At 49.4% G+C, this 21,966-nt stretch overlaps 1 protein-coding gene across 1 annotated transcript; it reads right to left on the reverse strand.

Moving 5' to 3' along the window:
* Positions 1-6,034: 6,034 nt before the first annotated feature.
* LSM10 (LSM10, U7 small nuclear RNA associated) lies at positions 6,035-8,490 on the reverse strand. Its single transcript, XM_065893465.1, has 2 exons — positions 8,215-8,490; positions 6,035-6,790 (listed from the first exon to the last, which is right to left on the reverse strand). Exons 1-2 carry the CDS (start codon positions 8,470-8,472, stop codon positions 6,395-6,397), a joined length of 654 nt encoding a protein of 217 aa, XP_065749537.1. The 5' UTR covers positions 8,473-8,490; the 3' UTR covers positions 6,035-6,394.
* Positions 8,491-21,966: the final 13,476 nt, after the last annotated feature.

The raw sequence follows: 21,966 nt of genomic DNA on the forward strand, positions 1-21,966 counted from the left end.
AGCCACCATGGACCCACTCCTTTGTCTCCCAGGTGTGAGCCAGGGTGCTTGCTGCATATGACTGTCTAACCCCCGGGTGTCTTTCCAGCTGTGTCATTCTGTATCCATGTGGGTACATGTGTCCAAGCCTGTGTGCACACTGCTGGATTTCCTAGGGTGTGTGGCCAGGCACTTACGTGTATGCACGCATTTGTCCTCTCCGCACAGGCAGTGCCAGGACGTGAGAGTTGGCGTGAGTCTTGCTGCTTCCTCCTGTGTCCATCTCTTTGTCTCTGAACGTCTAGTGCACACTGAGCTGAAGGGACTGAATAACAGTAGTAATCGAAACAGCCCCAGTATTATGTTACACACCGTGTTAGGCACTTTAGAGACATCAACGTTAAGGAGTCTGTTCACAGATGAAGCAGCTAGAGCTCTGAGAGGGGAAGTATACTGTCCAAAGACACATACAGCTAATAATGGCAGGGCTGTGATTTGAACCAAGTCTGGCAGATTCCAAAAAGGCTGGATTTGAGTACTTGCTGTGTCCCTTACAAGCTGAGTGACTATGTGCAAGTTATCCCCATCTGTCAACATAGGGATAACACTTTGTGGGATCACTGTGAGGATCCAGTGAGTGTGGAAAGGGCTTTTCACGGGACCCGGCGAATAAGAGTGCTCATACTTCTCTCGGTCACCGAGCTTCAGTGCAGCGGGGGACAGAAAGTCAGGCACAAAGAAGCGGGGCCCAGCCCCCCAAGCTCCTCTCTCTGACAAAGTGAAAAGCCTAGGGATTCCGGAAGCCCTGACTGACAGGAATGAGTGTTGGGTTTTCCAGAGCTCTAATTATCAGCTAGATGAATCACTTAGAGCTGACACCACCATCCCCACCCTCAGGAGGCTCTCAGCCAATTCAAAATACAGAATTTTAACAAAGAGGAGGAGGAGGAAGAGAAAGAGAGGAGTAGGAGAGGTAATGAATAGAAAGGAAAGGTGCCAGCCAGAGGAAATGAAAAACGGTCACCAGGACACCAACAGGAGGAGACCGCTGCATCACACACGTGTGTGTGTGCACATGCGTGCACACACACACACACACACGGTGACATACTCTCCTGCTGGCTCTCCAACTCTGGGCATGCTGGCAGACGGCGCTGCCATAACAAAGTGACACCTGCCACAACAGCATGAGATGGTTGCTTGAGGATGTACCAGCAGATCTGCCTATTACAGAAGGAGAGGAGGAGACCTTCAACCCTGGGGAGCTTCCTCAGGCTCCTGGAACCCAGCGAACCCTTCCTACTGGCTGACTTCTGACTCCTCTTTGTGGCCAAGCCCGTAGACCCAACGTATGGCAAGTTCCGAGTGCCAGGCCCACACCTGGAGGCTGGGTACCACCGCTGTGAGCAGAGGCACCGCTTATCTTACCCGGTTGCCAGCATCGGGAGGGCTGGGAGGCAGAATACTGTAGTGCGGTAGTAAAGATCATGGAGTTTCAGGCATACAGACCTGAGTTCAAATCCCCACCCTCCTCTTCACTGGCTCTTCGACCTCGAGCAAGTCACCTCGCCTCTCTGGGCCTGTTTGTTTATCTGCAAAATGGGGCTACTAATATAAACCTCCAGGGTTGTTGTAATGATGAAATGAGATGATTCATTCATTCCACAAAGATTTATGGAGTTCCTGCTATGTGCAGAGCACTGAGCTGGATGCTAGAGATCCGGTGGGACCAAACAGACCACGGTTCTGCCCTCCTGGAGCACGTAGAGCCCCTGGCACAGGGCCTGGCACACAGTGAGATTCAACAAGCAGTAGCTATCTGTGATGACCATCTTGGCATTCTGCCATTACCTTAATCACAGGACCTGGCAGATGCCTCCACCTTCCCCCTGAGGAAAGTGGACCTCAGTTTCCTCAACTGTAAAATGACAGAGTTGGATTGGATCAGTGATTCCCAACCTTCTCACCTTGAAAGCTTCTTTTAGTATTTTCCACCCACATGAGCCTCGTATCTGATAAGATTTTGTCTCCCGTACCACCTGCATCAAGTCATTTCTTCCTTTTTATTCATTACAGCCTCGCATTACAGCCATAAGAGCTCGTGGTCAGGAGGAGCAAGCCAGTGTGACCACCACGCAGTTGGTATAACTCCAGCCCGAAGCGGAGACCAAGCTAGCTTGGGTAACCTTCACATACTATGTGCTGTTTTCTCTGGGTCCCTCTGGAACACTGATAAGAACTCAAGGGACTCCTGCTGCCCTCAGGGACCCTTCAGTTGGGGATGCCAGACTGGAACTCACTGAACCGGCTGCTCTCCTGCAAGTCCCATCCAGCTGAGAGCTGGAGATGTCACATCACTCGTGTGGCCCCCAAGGAGATCTGAACTTCAAGCCATAGGCCACCCAGCCTTCTTCAGAGCCCTGGGAGTCTCCTCCCAGGAGTCTCCTCCCAAATGAGAGAGCGTCCTGTACTCTTCTCTCCAAGGCCTGGAGGGGAGGGAGAGGAGGGGGCATGCCATCCCACCTGAGCACTCAGAATTCCGGGGGGCTCAGTCAGCAACTGGGATCCCCATATCGGTGTATGTGCGGGCTTGAACAAAGGCTGCAGCAATGAGCATAAAACCCAAACTCCGATGGGATGATGACATTTTGAAATATGTTTTTCATCTTTTCCTTGGTATCCCTCCACCCTTCCCTTGTGCAGGTAGTTAGGATACTCTGCATACATTACGCCAGGAAACAAATGATACGACAGAATGCAGAGTTCATTTTTTGCTTCTGAATTCCAAGAGGCTTGCCTTCAGGGAGGAACGGAAAGAATTATCTGTGCAGATCCAAATTTAGAAAACTGTAACAAGGGGGATCTGGGAGACTGAGACTTTAGGGGGTGGTCCCTGAGAATAGAGAAGCTTCTCCTCAGCCTCTGAGCTAGAGGGCATCAGGGCCCGGGAAGCAGGAAGAGTTGTGCTCCTTTTCTTGGTGGAGCACCAAGAAGTAGTAAAACCCTCTGAAGAAACAGCTGTGTGCTGCACTGGGGCAAATGGCGGGGCCTAACTAACCCAAGACCCTAGGAATTTCCTGGGCCTGAGTGGCCTGGAAAAAGTAGAGTAAGAATCTGAATACTGAGAGTGGGATGGGTCAGGAAGGAGCAACTCAGCAGCAACCTGAGCAGGCTGAAGACAGAAAACCAGTACAAAACTAGGACATCTCAGGGGATGCTAGTGTGACTGGACCAGACGCCATCAGATCAGACTACCCTGCCCAAGCTTTGGCATCTTCAAAGGAAGTGCCCTAGAATTCAACCAATTCTGAGGAAAGTGATGGGGAACTCTGAATTGACTGCAATTAAGTTTCTGTCACTCTGGCTGAGTGAAGCCAATATGAATTCAGTTGAGTTAGAGAAAATTCAATTTATATTTCTTTTTTTTTTTTTTTTTTCGCGGTACGCGGACCTCTCACTGTTGTGGCCTCTCCCGTGGCGGAGCACAGGCTCCGGACGCGCAGGCTCAGCAGCCATGGCTCACGGGCCCAGCCGCTGCGCGGCATGTGGGATCCTCCCGGACCGGGGCACGAACCCGTGTCCCCTGCATCGGCAGGCGGACTCTCAAGCACTGCGCCACCAGGGAAGCCCAATTTATATTTCTTAACACACCTGAAATTGGAACCACCTATACTCCTTAACCACAAGGCCCTGTATCATTTGCCTCACCCCCTTCCCATTTCTCCTGCCTCCCTCCCCTCTGTCAACAGTCACAAGGGTATTCTGTTATTGCTCCCAACCCCCAAGCTTTCTCACCTCAGGACCTTTGCACTGGCGATTCCCTCTGCCTTCCCTTGGCTGTTTAAATGGTATGCTCCGTCTCAGTTTTTTTTTTTTTCTTTCTTTCTTTCTTTTCTTTCTTTTTCTTTCTTTCTTTCTCTTTTTATTAATTTTTATTAGAGTATAGTTGCTTTACAATGTTATGTTAGTTTCTGCTGTATATCAAAGTCAATCAGCTATATGTATACGTATATCCCCTCTTTTTTGGATTTCCTTCCTATTTAGGTCACCACAGAGCACTGAGCAGAGTTCCCTGTGCTACACAGTAGGTTCTCATTAGTTATCTATTTTATGCATAGTAGTGTATATATGTCAATCCCAATCTCCCAATTCATCCCACCCCCCCTTCTCAGTTTAACTTCTTCAGTCCATACTTTCTGAAATAAAACCACCTATTTTCTCTCAAAGGGCCCTGTTTATTTCCTTCATGATGCCTATATGTTTACTTTTGCTAGTCTCCCCCTCCAGAACATCAGCTCCCTGAGAGCAGGACCTCTGTCTCTCTTGATGTTCCCTCAGTAGCTAGCACTGTGACTCAAATTACTTGTGGAATGAATGACCCGTGGCTTGCCAGAGCTTGGCGGGCACTGAGCTCCCTCCACCCCTACACCTGGGCCCCTGCCAGCCTTTCCCAGCAATCCAGGACCAGATGCCAAGACCCATAACCTTGGGGCTTGAACACTTAGCTGTGCTCTACCCCAGGGACTCGGCATGAGTATGTCTCAGTGGACCCTGGTTCCCTCCCTCCCTCCCACCTGTCCTCCCAGTGCCTTGCCTGAGAACCATACAGACCCACTGGCATCTGTGCACAACGCTTGTGGAACATGTCCAGAGCCCCTCTTCCCAGCAACCCATGCTAGCCCTACCACTTTGCTCCCTGGCCTGGGGCCTCTTCCTTACTCTGCTCCCGATGTGAAAGCACACCATTTAAAAGCCTCAGACCTAGACCTCTCCTCCATCCTTAGGCCAAACTCCCAGCATGAGACCTCTTCGTTTGGGGGCATCTGCAGACACGTGGGAAATGTCTGCAAGGGAGGCTGTGTGTGGACTTCCCTCCGGGTCATCATTTACCGGAAGGGGTGCCTCTCTCCCCACTGGCTTTGAGAACATGGACGTTTCCACAGTGAGGAACCCCTTTCTGTGCCTGCCCTCTGGTTTCTCTTACCAGCAGTCTTCTTCTTGTGCTGCTCCCCTTAACTCTAGCTGTCAAAGGGGCCTGGAAACTCAGAGAAGTGGTTTTCTCCCTGCTAGGACCCAGTGTTCTCTCCGGAAGGCAAAGGGCAGAGTCTAAGTGCCTTCTGGGGCCTCTGGGAAATGAAGTAAATACAATAGGCAGAAGATTCATGGTGGGTGGGTGGGATAATGCAGATTCTCGGGTTCCAGGTTCTGTTTCAAATCTGGGGAGCCAGGAAGGCGGCTCTTCTAGACACATCTCAGTTGGTTCTAATGAGGTGGTCCAGGGACAACACTTGGACAGACTGGGCTAGAATGTGAATGCAGTGACCGTGGGCTGCCAGCGCCCAAATGAACACTCCTCTCCAATCTCCCTCAGGAAATGATTACCTCCTCTGCTAGCTTCTAAGCCCCTCTCCAGAAGGGACCAAAGCTTATTGGACAATGTGTGCTCAGCAGAAGGCCTGGCACATGGCAGCTGCTGTGGACGTTTGTTTGATGAAGACAAACTCTCTGGTTCCAGATGACAGAGCCGCTTTTACCGAGATGGTGGCAGGGCTGGTATGGCTGCAAGGCAGCTACAACAAAGGCTGGGGTTCTAACCCCGAGAACGCCTTCTTCCCTGAAGACCCAATGACTCTCAGAATCGGAGCCTGATTTCTGGCTGTGGGATGAGCTCCCACACTTGAGGGGAGGGCCCAGGATTACTCCAGCCTCTCCACCTCAGGAAAGACCAGTGAGACTAACAACCTCTTCAACAGGGAATCAGAACAGAGGAGCCACTTTCCCCCGACCAGACTGAAGGCCTCTCCTACATTCTCAAGCTTTGCTGCATATCTGTATCACCTGGGAAAGTTAAAAAAAATCCCACTGCCCAGGCCACACCTCATACCAAGTAAATCCAAATAGGTGAGGGTGAGATAGGTGATTCCAATGTGCAGTCGTGCTTGCGACCCAGCACCCTACGACACAGGACCAACAGGGAGCCCAGCGCAGAGGGAAAAGCAAGAGGCAGAGACTTGTTTGCATCCCATTTAGTTTTGTGAGGAAAAAACCACAATTACAAGAGAAGTGGGGATGCTCAGGACGAGCACATTTAATAATCCTCACTGGGAGAGGGCTGAAAACTATTTGACACATTCCCTAAACCAGTAAATCAGAGATTCAGATAAATAATATCCAAAGGGGGGACTGTCATCTACCCCAAGGCCACAGACAGATAACTAGAATTCTGGGTCCCAGGGTGAGTCTGGGAGTGGGACCCTGTGAAAGGCAGCTGTGACAGGTGATGTCTGCCAGACACCAGCTTCTGGACTGGCCCTCCTCCCTTCCCAGGTTCTGGGCGGGGAGGGAGAGCAGGCTTTGGCTCAGTAGAACTCTGGAGGAACCTGAGTGGGGACCAGGGCTGGCTGAGGGGACAGGCTCACTTATAGTTCTTGGAGGGAAATTCCCGCCGGCCTTTCCCCTTGCCGCCAAAGTTGCGCACCCGATGGATGACCTGCAGCTGCTGCTCAATGGTCGCGGTGATGTTCACATCATCGGGGATGTGGACGTAACGGACATTCCGGCCTGTCACAAAGAGGTCATCCAGCTCGACCTGATGCCCCCAACGGTCCGTGTAGGTGACCTGGGCCAGGCGGATGTTCATGAAAGCATCAACGTTGTCTATGCGTCCGCGCGCCATGCTCTCATCCCGCAGGTCCACGGTGGTGACCTGGCCCTGGAGGCCCTGCAGCAAGATGATCAGGCTGTTCTCGGAGATGGTCCGCTCCTTCACTGAGTGGCTCACTGCCATTGTTCCACACTGCGGCTGCTCGCTCTGGGAGGGGCACACAGAGGGGAGCTGTGGCAGGCTAGCGGGTGCAGGTGCTAACTCACCTCCACCAGGTTTTAGCACAAAATCCCCAGCCCAGACATTCCCAAGTCTGCCCACCTCCCCAATTTCTGTGTCTATGGAGCACCTCATAGAATCCTCACAACGCCTTGCAAGCCAAGGATCACTTATACTCACTTTATAAATGGGGAAAATATGGCCGGGAGAGGTTAAGTCACTTGCCCAAGGTCACACAGGTGATAAGTGGAGGTGCTGGGATTCAAACTCATCTCTGCCTGACTCTAAACCCCACACCAGTGGTTCTGAACCCTCACCGTATGTTAGAATCATCCGCTGAGTTTTTACCTGGCTGCCACACCCCAGAGGTTCTGATTCATTTGGTCAGGGGTGGGTCCCAGGTATCCTATTTTTTAAAGGCTCCCCAGGTAATTCTAATGTGCATCCGAGTTTGAGAACCACTGCTCTCAAGTGTAGTTTACACCCTTGCTACCCAGGCACTTGTTAGAAATACAGACTCTCCAGGCTTTCCCCAGACCTACTTTGCAGAGAATCTGCATTTTAACGTGACCCCTAGGTGAACCACCAGTTCTCAAACAATCGCCTGCATCAGAATCACCTGGAGAACGTGTTAAAAACACAGATTGCTGGGCCCACCTTTCAGTTTCTGACTCAGTCGGTCTGAGGTGGGGCCCAAGAATGGGCACTTCTAAAATATTCTCAGTTGATGCTGATGTTACTGGCCCGGGGCGCACTGAGAACGACTGGTCTACAGGATGCTGCCACCATGTAATCAGAAATTTAGATAACTGATTGAAAACAAGAAATGGTAGCATATACAGCACATACGTTTTGAAGGTAGAGAAGTGGAGGTTCGACTCCCCACTCCACTCACACTCTGTAAACGTAAGACAGTTACTTAATGTCTCTGAACCTGTTTCCACGTCTATTAAACCATAGGCTAAATGAGGCTAACAAGCTCTCACCACACTGAATGTATTTTCCTTTGCTTTCGATTATGTCCTGATGCTGTATTAATGTAACTTTGTCTTATCTATCCTCCATTTTCAGACCCTGAGTGCAAGTTGGTGGAACTTTCTTTTCTTTCCTTAAGACCTCACTCAGGGTACCGAAAGGGCTGTGCAGGGTGGCATTAAGTGTGGCAAGCTACCCATACCACTGACGAGAGGCTAGGAGCTGGGCCGGCCGACTCTAACGACCCCACCCAGGCTTCACCAGGAGTACGTGTCCAAGCAAGGGTTTGGGGCAGCACAGTGACTGCAAAGAGGCAGGTCTGGTCTCCAGGACGGGCTCGGCCACTTCCTAGGAGGGCGACCTCGAGCAAGCCACTTGGCTTCTTCAAGCCTGTTAGCCAATCCCTAAAAGGGGGATGGTGATCACCCTTTACTCACAGAGCGTGGGAGTGGGCTTGGGTGAGGAGCTACGCTCAGCAACCGGGAGGAAAACGCTGGCCCCGCTCCCGCCGCCTCCGCGGCTCCTGGTTCCCTAGCGTTCCGCCCCTGGCTCCCGGACCCACCGCGCGCGTTCCTTCCGCTGTCCCGCCGCGCGTCGCCGCCGAAACTAACGAGCGCATAGCCTGGCTGCTCCTCTCCCGCGGCCGAACTGAGAAGCCATGGCAACCGAGTGGCCGCTCTGCCCTCCCGGAGCATCGAGAGCGCGGCTGCGCGCAGGGCCCGCGACCCCGCGGCGGGCCCGGAACTACAATCCCCAGAAGGCCTCGCGGGCGCGTGACTCGCGCTCCTGCAGCCGCGGCCTACGTCATTGGATTCTCTCCTATTTTGGAGTCATTCTTCCGTTCAGCGAATCCGGTCGCCCCTCCTCCGTGGCGCAGTTAGTTCCCGAACCCCCGTGAATACCGAAACCAGGGATGCTCAAGTCCCTTCTATGAAGTGGCGTCGTATAGGAGGGTTCCGCATTCGCGGATACGGAAGGCCAGCTGTATTCATTGAACCTTCACCGTGTGTCGGACACTTTCCCAGGCTCTGGTCGTAGGGGTGACCAAGGAGACAAGCTCCGTGATCTGATGACCCGACCCTTAAATCTACTGGGGCGGGGGGAGGCGGGGGAGTCGCCTATGAGAAAAAGAAAATTATGATAAAATTTCTTCAGAGAATTAAAACGGGTCGATGTTATAGTGACTGGGTGACTCTTTATTGGACGGTCAGGGGTGTCCTGAGAAGGTGACATTTGACATCTGAGTTGAGATGAATTACACGAAGCCAAGCTTGTGAACGCTAGGAGAAGAGCACTGCAGTTAGAGGGAACAGTTTGTGCAAAGGACCTGGTGCAAATGAGCTTGACAATTTGGAAAAGCGGAAAGGCCAGTAAGACTGGGAAGAGTAGTGTGACAAGAAGTCGGAGAGGAAAGCAACAGCCAGGGTATTTAGGATTTTGCAAGCCAAGGTAAGGCGTTTGGATTTCTGGATTAGGAGTGCAGGCTCTGGAGGCTGTGCCTGGGTTTAAATCTGCCCCTTGTTAACTGTGTGACTTTAGACAAGTTAATTATCCTCTTTGTGCCTCAGGTTTCCTCATCTGTTACTGGAAGTGCAACGATAGGCCATCAAAGGAGAGTGACAGGATCTAATTTACATTTTAAAAGGTCATTCTGTATAGCCTTGGAAAAGCTGCTTATCTTTCTGCAGCCTCAATTTCATTAGAAAAAAACAAAACAATGACTAACTCAGAGAATTGTTTTAAGGTTTGAGTGACCTTCATTAATGTGTGAAAGCACCTGGCACACAAGAGCTCAATAAGAGTTAGGTTTGTGTCATTTCTTTATCCTCTCATTCACTGGTTTCCACCTTCCCCAGGAGCCTTCTCTTTTTACCAGTCATCACCAGTCATCACAGAGACCTCTCCTTATCCTAAAAATTGAAATTGTCTTTCTCCTCCATACATGCTACTCTTGTTTTCCTACCTTCCACAGTAGAACTCAGGAGAGGCCTCTATATCAGTGGTTCTCCAGTTGCAGTCCCTTTTCCAACCTTATTTCTGTGTGAGACTGGATTTTCTTCATGTACTTCAGCCAAAACAACATAGCACAATGGGCTGAATGCAGAAGCAGATATGAGAATCCAACTGTCTTCTATTGTGATAGACATTGAAGAGATTTGCAAAACTATAAAGCAGTGTCACTCTTCTCACCATATTTTTTCTTTTGGAAAATATAGTTATTTTTAAATAAAAATATGTTAATGGGTCTGTTGTTATTTAAAAGAGAATTAATATTAAAATTTTAATTTCATAGATATGTGATTACCATATATATATATATACACACACACACACACACATATATATATATCCCCCACATAAACAAACACTTTTGGGGGTTTTCAATAATTTTTTTAAAAAATAAATTTATTTATTTATTTTTGGTTGCGTTGGGTCTCCGTTGCTGCGTGTGGGCTTTCTCTGGTTGCAGCGAGCGGGGGCTACTCTTCGTTACGGTGCGTGGGCTTCTCATTGCGGGCTTCTCTTGTTGCAGAGCACGGACTCTAGGCGCGCAGGCTTCAGTAGTTGTGGCACGTGGGCTCAGTAGTTGTGGCTCACGGGCTCTAGAGCACAGCCTCAGAAGTTGTGGCACACGGGCCTAGCTGCTCCGCGGCATGTGGGATCTTCCTGGAACAGGGCTCGAACCCGTGTCCCCTGCATTTGCAGGCGGATTCTGAACAACTGCACCACCAGGGAAGTCCCTTTAATAATTTTTAAGAGTACAAAAGTGTCCTGAGACTGAAAGTTTGAGAACTGCTGCTCTATCCTGAAGGCTTTCACCTACTCGCTCACCTCTCTGTAATCTGGCTTCTTCTCGAGTATTTTGAGTTCTACTCCCATTAACTTCTCTGAAGAAGGTTACTAATGATTTCCTTGTTCTTAAGAGAACCTCTATCTCTTTCTTAGTCCTTACTTCCATGATCCTTCTCAGTGATTGACCATACTGACCATCGTCCTCCTTGGTAATTTTTTTTCCCCCTGGGGCTTTGTATCACTTGGTTTCACCCATTTCTCTGATTGTTTCTTCTCCATCTCTCTTTTTTTAACCCCACTTCATTCTGCTCCCTAAACACGTGTGCTTTTTCTGGGGCTGTATTCCTGGCCCAGCTCTCTTCTTGGTCGAGTATCTCTTTGCCACCTACTACTATATGCTGAATTTCTGTCTACATCTCTAGCCCAGACTGCTCCACACAAGACCTCCATTTCCCAACTGTCTGTTGCTTATTCTCACATGTGTCACTGGTACTTGGAACTCAGCGTGTCTATAGGACAAGTTCATCAAGTCCTTCCCAAATGAATTGCTACTCTGAATTTTTCTATTTCTGTGGTTGCTACCACCATTTTTCAACTACCCAAGTTGGGCACCTTGAATAAGCTTGAGAACTTCTATCATTTCCGGATTCACCAACATCTGTCACAGTCACTGAACTCTGAAGATTCTTTGGAATTTGTCTCCCAGCCTTCACTTGCCTTTTTATTCTGACTGCCACCATTCTAGTTGAGACCCTCTTTTTCTCATTTAATTCATTATAAAAGCCATCTTACTGGTCTTTGTGTCCCATGATCCTTTGCGAACAGATTCAAAGTACAGTTATGATCTTACTTACCTGCTAAGAAAAAAATCAATTCACTAGCAGAATAAAGTTTCCAGTGCTGACATTGATTTGATTCCAACTTACCTTCCAGCTGAATCTCCTTCAGGTTCTCTACCCAAACTCTCCAACCAGTGTTTCTTAAAGTGTGGTCTGGGAAACAGTTGCCTTAAAGTTATCTGGAATGCTTGTTAAACCCAACCCCACACCTACAGACTCAGGAGTGGAGCTCGGGGATCTGCACATCTAACAGTGTACACTACAATGGGAGACCTGCTGCCCTCCTTTCTAGTCAGACTCAGCAACCCCCAGACAAGCCCTGCACTCTTGTCTCTGCCTTTGCTATCCTGCTCCATCTGCCTGGGATCTTCTATTTTTATCCATAGATGTTAAGTCCAATCCCTCCTTCAAAGGCTGGCTCCATTGCTGTGCCTTTCTGAAGTCTTGCCTGATTACCCCAATTGGGAGTGACGCTGATAGCGTATTGCTTGGTATATGTTTGCTGGTTGCATGCAGATTCACCATAGTTATTTACGTAAATCTTGTTTCTCCTGCTCATCTCCTGGGTGTTGAGACAGGGAGAAGGTCCTAGGAGGCACAAATGCTTCACCCTACAAATAGCAGTTGCAGGAGGGACTGGTTTTATGAATGTGGTGAGAAGGTGATGGGGGTCTGAATGAATTGGTGGCAGTGGGGTTGAAAGAAGGGATGAGTGTTACAGACTCTGAAGAGAGCTAATCAGAATCCTTGGGGCTGATTAAATCTGGAGCGAGCGTGGTTTGCAGAGGGGGAATCAATGATTTAAATTTTAACACTGTGTATCCAGAGAGGTGGTGGTCCATTGATAGGAATAAGAGGGTTGGGGGGTCATGCCTGTGGAGGGTATCTCAGTTTTTGGCTACTCAGCCACCGAACTCCTTTCCCATTTGGGGAAATCTGACATTCTATGAATTTCAGTGGGAGGTGAGGTTCTGCTTCCCACTCCAGATGATTTAAAGGCCTTGTCAGGTATGGCATGGGCTTGTGACATAAACTCAGGCATTATCAGATTCTAAATCTGGAGCAAGAGACATGAACCAGCAGGAACTGTTTAGGCTCCGTCCTGGTGTCTGCGTCATCCAGTGCCTCATTCCTGGGGGTGCTGCTGGTGCTGGAGTGCTTTCCTATGCTGCCTGCCCTTCCTCGGTTCCTGGCCATTTCCCATGGACCTTCAGTCTTCCTGACAACTGTGAGTTGCCTGACGGCACTTTCAGTAGATTCCTTCTCTACCTAAGTAGCCAGAATTACTTCCGATTTTTTTGCAACCTCAAACCCAGACAAGGGTCCACTTGAATTGAGTTCAAGAGCCTTGAATTTCCCTGTTCCCTTTAGATGAGCTCTGTTGTGGTTCTGTATCCCTTTGTCAGAGGATCACAGAATCCTGAGAGTTAGGGCGATTCCCAGGTCACCTGCTCCAACTTACCACCCAGGGTCCAAATCCCCACTCCACCCCCCCACAGATCCCCCTGTAACCACTGCCCGAGACTCCAGTGACCAGCAGCTCACTCCTGTGCCAGCTGTTTTACTCCACTGCTGAGGAGTTTTGGGTAACTTCTACCCATCACTTCTGGTTCTTTTCTATGGAGAACTGTCTTATTTCGTATTATATTTAAGAAGTTTCTTCATGCCTTTCAAAAGTGAAATAAATGTCCTGAATAAATAAAAATGATGTCAGTGTTACACACTAAGCTTAGGGTGATGGAGCGTCTCAGGGAACGTGAGTCTGCAGTCAAGGTGAGGCGGGGGATACAGCGATTTGTGAGTTAATAGTACTGGTTGAAAATAATGGCCTCTCTGAAAAAAGGGATGCAAAACAATTTGCAGAAGAGTGCAAACTGAGCACTGCAGGGCACATAAAACATTTGGTCAGCACAGGGCCAGAGCACTGGGGTGAGGGTAAGGGACAGGGTGAAGGTGAGAAATGGAGTGTGAGAGACAGATGAGGTGAGAGTGAGGATGGGGGTGGGGGAAAACGCCAGGGATGAAATAAGGATCCTCCAGCAGTTGCCCTGGCCGTTCTGACAGACTTAGAAACAGCTACATTAATGCCTGCATCAAAGACGGGCCATCCTCAATCAGAAGCCACCAGGCGAGAGAGGAGAAGTGTGGTCAGAAATCACTAGGATCTGGGACTTCCCTGGTGGTCCAGTGATTAAGACTCCGCACTTCCACTGCAGGGGGCACGGGTTCGATCCCTGGTCAGGGAACTAAGATCTTGCAAGTGGGCCTGGCGTGGCTGGTGGGGTGGGGGAAAGAAAAGAAATTAGTAGGATTGGAGCCCCCAAGGCCAAGGGTGAGAGAGTTTTAGGAAGAAAAGGGTCTTGAGCAGGGCCAAGGAGAATGGGGAGCAGAGAAGGTGGTGGGGTCCAGCAAAGTTGAGGCCTGGAGACTTGAGAAGGGACCTACCTGTGTAGTGGCAGGAGCTATGGGGGGCAGGAGGGAGGAAGGCGAGGCAGCTCGGAAGACTGTAGAGCTGGTGAGTGAGCTGAGGAGGCCCTGGAGGAGCAGAGGCCGTGCTGCGTGGGAGCGGCTTGGACGGAGGAGCTCCCCAGCTGCCATCTGGTGAACTTTTTAAAACACTTAATTAATTCATTAATTTTTGGCTGCGTTGGGTCTTCATTGCTGCACACAGGCTTTCTCCAGTTGCAGCGAGCGGGGGCTACTCTTCGTTGCCGTGTGCAGGCTTCTCATGGCGGTGGCTTCTCTTGTTGCGGAGCACGGGCTCTAGGCGCGGGGGCTTCAGTAGTTGTGGCTCGTGGGCTCTAGAGCGCAGGCTCGGTAATTGTGGCGCACAGGCTTAGTTGGTCTGAGGCATGTGGGATCTTCCCGGACCAGGGATGGAACCTGTATCCCCTGCAGTGGCTGGCGGATTCTTAACCACTGCACCACCAGGGAAGTCCCTGGTGAACTTCTGAGGTGCAGAAAGGGGTCTGGGTGGGGAAAAAGAGATAAAAGATGTGGTGAGGTAGAGAGGAGAGGCGAGGGAGGGCATCTGACACAGGTATTATCTTCTCAGTTGTAACTGAAGCTGAGAGGCCTTCTGGATATCCAGAAAACCCAAGTCAAGCATCCTTGACCTTCCCCTTGAATACTTGAAAAAAAGGTCAGCCCCTGGGGAATTTTATAAAGAGCAGGAGGGTGGAGTGATCTGAAGCCAATGTGCACATCTAGGATTTAGGAGTCTTGGGTCCGCCCCGAGCTCTATAAAGCTTTGTTTATAATACTTATTTTATCCTTTGTGTGTTTTAAAGTTGTATGTATCAAGTAACCCTAAAATAAAGAAACAATATTTGAAGTTTATAGACAGTGGTTTTGGATGAATTATGTAAGAGATGGGAATTTAAACAACTTCCTTTATTGTAATTTCAGCTGTCTCTGTGACTTTCAAGAAGTCACTTTTATTTTCTTCCTCTTATTTTTCTCCCAGGTTACTGGCACTAGTGTTAATGACCCACCCTGGCAGGTCCTTCACCTTCATAATGAAATTAAAAAAAAAAAAAAAAAAGGCCACACCTACTGGTGTGGCCTCGCTAGGCCTCAGGCAGCTGGGGTTTCCTGTGGTTCTGGGAACTAACAGAGAAGGTAATGTTATTTTTGACATCAGAGGAGTGACTGGCCAGAAACAAAAAGAACACAGCGTTGTGTATGTGGGGTGGTGGGGGGTGTTAAGGGGATCAAGTAATTCAGAATAATCTCCATCGGCCCTTGGAACGCATCTTGACCTTCTCATCTGGAAAGAGGTGGCTATGATCTGAGAATTTACTTCACGTTGAATCATGAAACTGGGCAGGCAAGATTCAACTGTGAAGAGGGTTCTCCAGCCCAGTCCCTTGAAAACACTTCTTTTCACTCCCTCTGCTGCCAGCTGTCCAGGACTTTGGCAGCTGAAGAGGAGTTTTCCAGGGCATAATTCAAAGGGAGGAAGGGGGAGGTAAACAGTGTAACAGTTTTTGGATTTTAATTTGGGTCTTTACTATTCGGTATTATGCTAATATATATATATATATTTTTTTTTTCCCCCTGAGATTTGCATTTGTCTTTCTGTGGTTTCCTGAGGCTTGAGTTGGTCTCCATGGATGTAAACCAGAGTGACAAAACAGGTGGAAGAGGATGAGGGAATCTGATCCTGTTCAGACTTGGGGATCTCCAGGATCTGGTTATGATGTTTGAATTTGTTTCTCGCCTACCAGGATCTGGATCAAAGGAAAAAAGTGAGTTTATCTTTTAAAATTGTTACATACTTATGTGGACTGCATGGGATGACTTTCATTCTAGAACTAAGGGCTAAATACATTTCCTCCTTTTTTTCTTCCCCTTCACTCTCAATTTTTATTCCATCTTTCTTCTGGGAGCCATTAAAGTACTTTTGTTCAGAAGGCTTTTCTAGAGCTTTGCCTTGCATGTTCTACGGGGCCTTCCAACACTATGATAAGAACAAGAGCAGGACAGTTTAAAACCTAGTTGAGAAGAGGTTAAGTCACAGAATTGCTGAAAGAGAGCAGATATACTCCCAAAGCATGGAGTGGGGTGGGGGAGTGCGGCACGGGTAAAATTCCAGTTCTCGGACCCCACCTGGGGCAGGGGCTAAGAATCTGTAAGCCCAGCGACTTAGCTGGGGTTGTGGGGCCCAAAAAGCCCTTTGAGGATTTTCCATTACTCCATGGTCCTTGCAAAAACAACTTCTGACGCCACTCCCTCCTGTTCAGATAAGGAACTTGTAGATCCGGGTACTTTCCAGGTGCATGAAGCCGATATGCCCTTAGGCAAGAACCGTTCTGAGAAATGGGCGGCTTGTCCTAACCGTTAAACCGCAAAAATGTTGAACAAACAAGCCTAACTGGGGCAAAAGGACTGAACCAATAAGTTTAAAGATCGCCCTGTTTGCCCAATCATTGTAAAACCTACGCCCTGTAAGTGAATCAACCTATAAATAGCATGAGCTTTTGCTTTTCGGGGTCCGAAAACTGCCTCCTGTGTGAGGTTTGTGGGACGCCGGTGCACCGGCTTTCAATAAAAACCTCTTGCGTGTTGCAACGACTCTCGGCTCTTGGTGGTTCTTGGGCGAGCTGAATCCCAGACAGACCGGTTGGGTCTAACATTTGGGGGCTCGTCCGGGATCCACACTCGCCCCGTGCCACAAGAATATCGGGAGTCGGAGGTATCAGGTAGGCTTGAGCCTAATTGTCTGTTTGTTTGTCGTTTGTTTGTTGCTAGCCGCCATTAGGAAAAAGCCGTGTGAACCGGCTTGCTGTGAAATCTGTATTGGACTCCTGGCTAGGCAGACGTGCCGATAGCTGGTGTCCACGGGCCCCAGGGGACGCCCTGGTGGTCCATCTGGAAGGAGAAACAAATTTTGTCTCCCCTTCATCTGGTTCTGGCAGGTTATATAAGCTGCCATCTGAATTTGAGTTGGTTTCAGTTTTAAGTTCGCGGCGGCAATATCAATGTGTGTCTTTTGAAATTTTATTGTTTTTCTGTACTATTATCTTTCTTTTGACGGACGACAATGGGACAAACTATGATGACTCCTCTTTCTCTTACCCTAAGCCACTGGACCGAAGTTAGGGCTAGGGCCCACAACCTTTCGGTAGAAGTAAGGAAAGGAAAATGGCAAACGCTGTGTACCTCTGAGTGGCCTACATTTCAGACAGGGTGGCCACCCGAGGGATCTTTTTTGTTAGATAAGGTTGGGCTAGTCAAGTCTACGGTCTTTAACACAGGACCCCACGGACACCCAGACCAGATACCATATATCCTGGTCTGGGAAGATCTAGTTCTCTCCCCGCCTCCGTGGGTCCGGCCCTTTGTTTCCTCAACAGGCACGTCTGCATGCGCTCCAGCACAATCGGAGATATTGGCCCTGAAGAAAACCCCAGACACGGAAAAGTCATCTGCTGCCCCGGACCCGCCAAAGGCGATATATCCTGACCTGCAGTCTGATTTGCTTCTTCTAGATCCCCCACCTCCTTATCCTCCGGCCCTAAATCCCATGCCGCCCCTAGGACCCCCAGCTTCACAACCCTCCGCACCAGTAGGGCCACCTGTTATGGCGGAAGGGGGGGTCCCTCGGCGGGCACCAGAAGCCGGAGGGCTGTTTCCCCGGATTCCACTGCTTTATCCCTTAGAGAATATGGCCCCCCCGATAACCACAGGAATAGGCCCCTTCAATATTGGCCCTTTTCCTCTGCAGATCTTTATAACTGGAAGATGCATAACCCTACTTTCTCTGAAAATCCACAGGCTCTTACTGCTTTAATAGAGTCTCTTGTCTTCTCCCACCAACCCACCTGGGATGATTGTCAACAGCTCCTCCAGACTCTCCTCACAACTGAGGAGAGGCAATGAGTTCTCCTGGAAGCTAGAAAGAATGTGTTAGGCGCCAATGGACAACCTACCCAGTTGCCTAACGAGATTGATGCCGGTTTTCCACTCGTCAGGCCGAATTGGGACTTTAATACCCCGGAAGGTAAGGAGCACCTGAAAATGTATCGCCAGGCTCTGGTGGCGGGTCTCCATGGAGCGGCCAGGCGCCCCACGAATTTGGCTAAGGTAAGAGAAGTAATTCAGGGGCCCCAGGAATCGCCAACCGTGTTCCTAGAACGCTTAATGGAGGCTTTTAGACGATTCACTCCTTATGATTCAACCTCTGAGGAACATAAGGCCACCATAGCAATGGCCTTTATTGACCAGGCGGCCCCTGATATTAGAAAAAAACTACAGAGGCTGGATGGCCTACAAGGTTTCTCCCTTCAGGACTTAGTAAAAGAGGCAGATAAGGTATATAATAAGAGGGAGACGGAAAAAGAAAGGGAAGAAAGAAAACAGAAGGAACAAGAGGCTCGTGAGATAAGACGAGATAAGAGACAAGAAAGACATTTGAGTAAGATACTGGCCACTGTAGTCAGAGGAGGAAACATTAGAGACAGAAATAGACAGGAAGGGCGAACAACGGATAGAAGGCGGCCATGAGACAAGGACCAATGTGCCTACTGTAAGGAAAAAGGTCATTGGGCAAGAGAATGCCCTAAAAAAAGGAACGGAAGAAGGCCAACCAGAGATAAAATCTTAACATTGGAAGAGGAAGATTAGGGAAGTCAGGGCTCGGACCCTCTCCCCGAGCCCAGGGTAACTCTTAAAGTGGAGGGGGAACCCGTCCAGTTTTTGGTGGACACCGGAGCCCAGCACTCAGTCCTCCTCCATTCAAAGGGCCCCCTTTCAACTAAAAGGTCATGGGTCCAGGGGGCCACTGGAAATAAGCAGTACTCATGGACCACCCGAAGGACAGTAGATCTTGGGGTGGGACGAGTAACCCACTCATTCTTGGTCATACCTGAGTGCCCATACCCTTTGCTAGGTAGAGACTTACTCTCTAAGGTGGGGGCCCAAATCCACTTTCAACCAGAAGGGCCCACCATAACTGACAACCAAGGGAGATTACTCCAAATTTTGACCATGAAACTGGAAGATGAACACAGGATATATGAAACACCCTCGCCTCCACAAGCTGACATGCAGGATTGGATGACTAGGTTTCCACAGGCTTGGGCAGAAACTGCCGGTATGGGAATGGCAAAATATCGGCCCCCCGTGGTGGTAGAACTTAAAACAACCGCCACCCCAGTGACGGTCCGCCAATACCCCATGAGTAAAGAAGCCCGAGATGGCATCCGTCCTCAAATACAAAGGTTGCTGGAATTAGGGATCCTGGTAAGGTGCCAATCTGCATGGAATACCCCTCTTTTGCCAGTTAAAAAGCCAGGAACTAATAATTACCGACCGGTACAAGACCTACGAGAGGTAAATAAGCGGGTAATGGACCTCCACCCCACGGTACCCAACCCCTATAATCTTTTAAGTACTCTTCCACCTCAGCACACTTGGTACACTGTTTTGGATCTTAAAGATGCTTTTTTTTGCCTGAGACTCTCCTCTCTCAGTCAGCCCTACTTTGCTTTCGAGTGGAAGGATCCAGCCTCGGGGATGTCAGGCCAGCTGACTTGGACTCGCCTGCCACAAGGATTCAAGAACTCCCCCACCATTTTTGACGAGGCTCTCCACCAGGGTTTGGCATCTTATAGAGAATCCAATCCCCAGGTAACTCTACTTCAATATGTTGATGATATTCTTTTAGCTACTGAAACCCAAGAGGACTGCATCAAGGGAACTGAGAGACTGTTAACAGAACTGGGAACATTGGGATATCGGGCTTCTGCAAAGAAAGCACAAATATGCCAACGACAGGTTAGTTACCTGGGGTACTTGTTAAAAGGAGGACAGAGATGGCTTTCGGAAAGCAGGAAAGACACCGTTGCCCGGATACCGGCCCCCAAGAGTCCCAAACAAGTTAGAGAATTTTTGGGGACGGCCGGATTTTGTAGGGGTTTGCTGAATTAGCAGCCCCTCTATATCCTCTGACCAAAACTGGCATCCCTTTTGCTTGGGGGGATAAAAAACAACGGGCTTTTGACCAAATTAAACGAGCCCTGCTATCAGCCCCAGCTTTGGGGCTACCAGATATCACTAAGCCTTTTCATCTGTACGTGGCCGAGAATAAAGGTATTGCAAAGGGAGTATTAACTCAGAAACTGGGCCCCTGGAACCGCCCAGTTGCGTACCTATCAAAGAAATTGGATCCTGTGGCAGCAGGATGGCCCGCCTGCTTAAAAATAATCGCCGCGGTGGCCGCTTTGGTCAAAGATGCTGACAAACTGACTTTGGGGCAGAACCTAACGATAACAGCCCCCCATGCATTAGAAAGTGTGATTCGCCAGCCACCCGACAGATGGCTAACAAATGCCAGAATGACTCATTACCAAGCCCTGCTGTTAAACTCAGATCGTATTAAGTTTACATCAGCCACAGGACTCAACCCGGCCACCTTGTTACCCGACCCTGACCTGGAAAGCACTACCGTCATCCATGATTGTCAGGAAGTACTGGCTGCAGCACACGGTAGCAGACCAGACTTGATGGATCAGCCCCTGCCCAACGCCGACGTTACCTGGTTTACTGACGGAAGCAGTTTCCTAGAGAAAGGTAAGCGTCGGGCGGGAGCAGCCGTGGTAGACGGGAAAGAGGTCATCTGGGCAGCCGCATTACCGCAAGGGACATTGGCCCAACGGGCTGAACTAATCGCCATGACTAGAGCATTGGAACTAGCAGAAAACAAAAAGGTAAACATCTATACGGACAGTAGGTACGCATTTGCTACCGCCCATGTCCATGGGGCCATTTACCAACAAAGAGGGTTGCTCACCTCGGCGGGCAAAGAAATTAAAAACAAAGAAGAAATAGTGGCACTGCTAGCTGCCCTCATGCTCCCCACTAAAGTCAGCATCATTCATTGCCCCGGACACCAGAAGGACAATACCCCGGTGACAAGAGACAACAACATGGCAGATAGGGTAGCACGAGAGGTGGCTCTACGGGAAATCATACTAGAACTATCAGATGAGAGTCCTGGGAAACCAAATGATAGGGGAACAATTACCCAGCCATAACCAAAGGAATATTATCTCCTCAACAAGCAAAATCCATGCTACAACAGATTCACAGATGGACGCACTTGGGAACCAAAAAGATGGTGTCCCTACTACACAAGACAGGTTATGATACCCCTGGACTAACCAAATTAGCTGAACAGATTGCACGGGAGTGCATTCCATGCCAACAGGTAAACTCCCATAAAGGAAAACTTGAGGTCGGAAAAAGACTCAGAGGAGACCGCCCAGGAACCTATTGGGAGGTCGACTTCACTGAAATACGCCCTGGAAGGTACGGTAACAGGTATCTTCTAGTTTTTATAGATACCTTCTCAGGATGGGTAGAAGCTTTCCCGACGAAAAAGGAGACAGCTACTGTGGTGGCCAAAAAGATCTTAGAAGAAATTTTCCCCCGGTTCGGGGCACCAAAGGTAATAGGATCAGATAATGGTCCCGCCTTCGTCGCCCCGGTAAGTCAGGGTGTGGCCAAATACCTGGGGACTGATTGGAAATTACATTGTGCCTATAGACCCCAGAGTTCAGGACAGGTAGAAAAAATGAATAGAACTCTAAAAGAAACCCTAACTAAATTGTCCATAGAGACTGGCAGTACAGATTGGACGGTGCTCCTTCCCTTAGCCCTGTTCCGGGCTAGAAATACCCCCTCCTGCTATCATCTTACTCCATTTGAAATACTATACGGGGCCCCACCTCCTCTTCTTACGCTAAGGGAAAAAATAAGTCCTGACTGCCAGAATAACACTGACTTATATGCTAGGCTGTTGGGACTCCAGTTGGTCCAAAAGGAGGTGTGGTCCCAGCTGGCAGAGGCTTACCGACCAGGAACACCAGCGGAGTCTCATCCCTTCCAAGTCGGAGATTCCGTGTACGTCCGTCGGCACCGAACCCAGACACTAGAGCCTCGGTGGGAAGGACCATACATCGTCCTGCTCACCACCCCCACGGCTATAAAGGTAGACGGCATCGCTGCGTGGATCCACGCTTCACACGTAAAGGCCGCACCAGCATCTTCATC

This window comes from Phocoena phocoena, chromosome 1, assembly GCF_963924675.1.
Source record: "Phocoena phocoena chromosome 1, mPhoPho1.1, whole genome shotgun sequence".
NCBI classification, from domain to species: domain Eukaryota; kingdom Metazoa; phylum Chordata; class Mammalia; order Artiodactyla; family Phocoenidae; genus Phocoena; species Phocoena phocoena.

What these genes read in the sequence shown, in the direction of transcription:
- LSM10 (XM_065893465.1), bottom strand. Translation starts at nt 8,472, where the DNA reads ATGCTCCGGGAGGGCAGAGCGGCCACTCGGTTGCCATGGCTTCTCAGT. An exon ending in CAAGCCCACTCCCACGCTCT is followed by an intron (nt 6,791 to 8,214) that starts GTGAGTAAAGGG and finishes TGCCCCTCCCAG; the next exon opens with AGCGAGCAGCCGCAGTGTGG.